The sequence below is a fragment of the Portunus trituberculatus genome, chromosome 43, assembly GCF_017591435.1.
Source record: "Portunus trituberculatus isolate SZX2019 chromosome 43, ASM1759143v1, whole genome shotgun sequence".
Lineage (NCBI taxonomy): Eukaryota > Metazoa > Arthropoda > Malacostraca > Decapoda > Portunidae > Portunus > Portunus trituberculatus.
The window spans coordinates 6,433,670-6,436,670 of NC_059297.1; the positions used below are offsets into that span (position 1 = coordinate 6,433,670).

Genomic DNA, 3,001 nt, shown 5'->3' on the forward strand with positions numbered 1-3,001 from the left:
TGAACCAATAGGCTGCCAGTGATTAGATAAGACGATAACGCCCCACACCTCAGTGCCACAGCTACAAGGCCCTTTGCTGCCCCACCATCAGTATTACGTGCGTGCCTTACTCTTTACCTCTCCATCAAGGAATACAGTAAGTGCCATTCATCTAGTCTTCTGTTGTGGTCGTTTGTTAACATCTGGAGCGCTATGTGAGGGAAATAATACATGGTCACACAGAAAAAGATAATATATAGTCAATTAATTTTGTCTGCCGTTGATTAATCTTCATGAAAGTGTAGTAAATGGTTGAAATGTTGCAAGTGTATATCGAAAATAAAATCTAAAATGGAAGGGATAAGTTCAGATGGAGGTCTCTTTATTTGTTCCCTTCTGTGAGTGCAAAGATAAAGTATACATTATGAGGAGAAATCAAATAAAGTGGCTGCTCCTCCCACCAGTCAGTGAAGTGGTGGTGGAAGTAATGGTTCACTCCCAGTCCTGCATGTTGTGATGTGAATACAAAAGTGTGGAATCTTTGAGCTGAGACACACTTATATATAATGATATTCTCAGACACTTCCCTTAGTGAGCCTATCTTTAATGTCAAGAATGGTCGGGTTACCCAATGACTATCACTCGTATCATGAAAACAGTCTTGGACACCTGAACAACGCAATTACACTGAAGCCCGCTGAGTGTCTGCGAGACGGGACGACGAAGTCTTTGATAATACGAACAATGTCAGGAAGATGCAACAATGATTCTGAATAACATATTTCATAAATACATAGAGCTCTGTCATAGGTGCATAGTACTTTTATTTTGGAATGCTAGTTAGAAATAGTAGTCTCTCTTATCACATCGTCACAGGAATGCATGTATTTATTTGCTTTGCGAAGCCAGAATGTTATCCATCACGTAACAACAAAGAACTCAGTTCTGTAACGTGATTGTGGTACTTCAATGACGGTGACGGTAACCATTTTTGCGTTGTTTGTCCTATCAACAAAATGGCGGCAGAGGCAGATATCACTGTCTGTTCTTGATGAGTTAGCGCATTGCCTGTTCTCGGCTCTGTCGTCCCTCGCAGTTTCTCCAACACTTCTCTTTGCTTTCACACCTTTCTGTCTAGCTTCTACCACACCTCCTACGCTACCTTACTAGTCGAACCCACCACCACCACCACAACAACTACTACTACTACTACTACTACTACTACTACTACTACTAGCTAAGAATAATGATCAGAATAATTACATCTGTTGGGTTGAAACATAAAACAAACATGATTGATCTCAAGACCAAAAGGTGAAAAGGAGTGAAATGGGCGTCCATTTGTATCTACAGTTGCTGACTTGTTAAGACACAGGTAGCTAGTCAGTCTTTATCAACATTCACCATAGGCGTGACTTCGCATTTGCTGTGTGTGTGTACTAATAATGATCTATTTTATACGATTAATTTTGTGTTCTTTATTATAGACTAATTTATTTTCTTACTACATATTAAAAAAACACCGAAATATTCTATCAAATATGCCATTAATGTTATACTGCAATGATGTCACTCCGGAGTCACCACTTGTAGGCGTCCACTATTCTCCCGCTGGTGCTGTTGCTGATCCACTTCCATCAACTAACAGCTAAACATCATCGCCGCTGACGAAGAGGACCAGCAGCGGCATCAACGGGAGCAGCTGCAGGCGCCCAGGTTACAGCCCCTGTTTGAGTTAGTCCACCATGAAAAAGGGATACCAATAATTGAAAGAAAATGTAAAGTGTCTAGGGGCAACTACGTGTGTGATGTGTGTGTGTATGTGTGTGTGTGTGTGTGTAATTCACCTCGGTCGTCTGCTGGTCACCCAGCCAGTCTTCCCCATTACGGAGCGAGCTCAGAGCTCATAGACCGATCTTCGGGTAGGACTGAGACCACAACACACTCCACACACCGGGAAAGCGAGGCCACAACCCCTCGAGTTACATCCCGTACCTATTTACTGCTAGGTGAACAGGGGCCACACATTAAGAGGCTTGCCCATTTGCCTCGCCGCGCCGGGACTCGAACCCAGGCCTCTCGCTTGTGAGGCGAGTGTGCTAACCACTACACTACGCGGTGTGTGTGTGTGTGTGTGTGTGTGTGTGTGTGTGTGTGTGTGTGTGTAATTCACTACGGTCGTTTGCCAGCCAGCCTTCCCCATTACGGAGCAAGCTCAACTCACAGACTGATCTTCGGGTAGGACTGAGACCACAACACACTCCACACACCGGGAAAGCGAGGCCACAACCCCTCGTGTTACATCCCGTACCTATTTACTGCTTGCTAGGTGAACAGGGACTACACATTAAGAGGCTTGCCCATTTGCCTCGCCGCTCCCGGGACTCGAACCCGGACCTTTTCGGATGTGTGTGTGTGTGTGTGTGTGTGTGTGTGTGTGTGTGTGTGTGTGTGTGTGTGTGTGTGTGTGTGTGTTTGTGTGTGTGTGAAATGAATAACATGATTCTTCCTTTACAATTTCCAGCCGCCTGGTCGTCGTAGGTCGCGTCCACCGCCGTGATGCAGCAGCAGCCAAAGTATGACCAGTATTCTCCCCCGCAAGGTGAGGCAGACTGGCGTGCCCGTGGCCTGCCCTCAGTCTGGCAAACTGTTACATGTAAATCTAACTCAAAAGCATGACATAAGACCATGCATGTATCACGTGATGTTTGGGCATTAGTTGCAAGAATGACGCTTCCCGTTGAAGAAAAAGAGAAATAAAAAGTTTAGAAGAAGTGGAAGTTTAGTGGTCAGCGTTCGGACTTGAGCTCCAGTCCTAGAGGAAGATGGGTAGATTCCATGCTATCGTGAAGTGGTTCAAGCTTATCCACATGCTTCCCACCAACACTGGCCTTCACAGGACCTGCATAACAAAAATTATTTATAAAACAATGAGGATTTAAACAAAATCTTTAGAGTTGGTATTCAGAACAGCTAGAAGAAAGAATGATGTCAGTTTGAAGAAGTTAGATTTAGATGGAAT

At 44.5% G+C, this 3,001-nt stretch overlaps 1 protein-coding gene across 3 annotated transcripts in view; it reads left to right on the forward strand.

Moving 5' to 3' along the window:
- Positions 1-3,001, forward strand: part of LOC123518141 (brain protein I3-like) — a 9,183-nt gene continuing 6,182 nt past the window's right edge. The window contains exons 1-2 of one of the 3 annotated variants that reach the window (XM_045278810.1): positions 1-136; positions 2,504-2,581. In XM_045278810.1, the coding sequence (XP_045134745.1) occupies positions 2,539-2,581 (43 nt within the window). In that variant the 5' untranslated portion in view covers positions 1-136; positions 2,504-2,538. Of the gene's footprint in view, positions 137-1,676; positions 1,696-2,503; positions 2,582-3,001 lie in introns of those variants that run through there. The other 2 variants (XM_045278808.1, XM_045278809.1) reach the window with 2 other exon arrangements.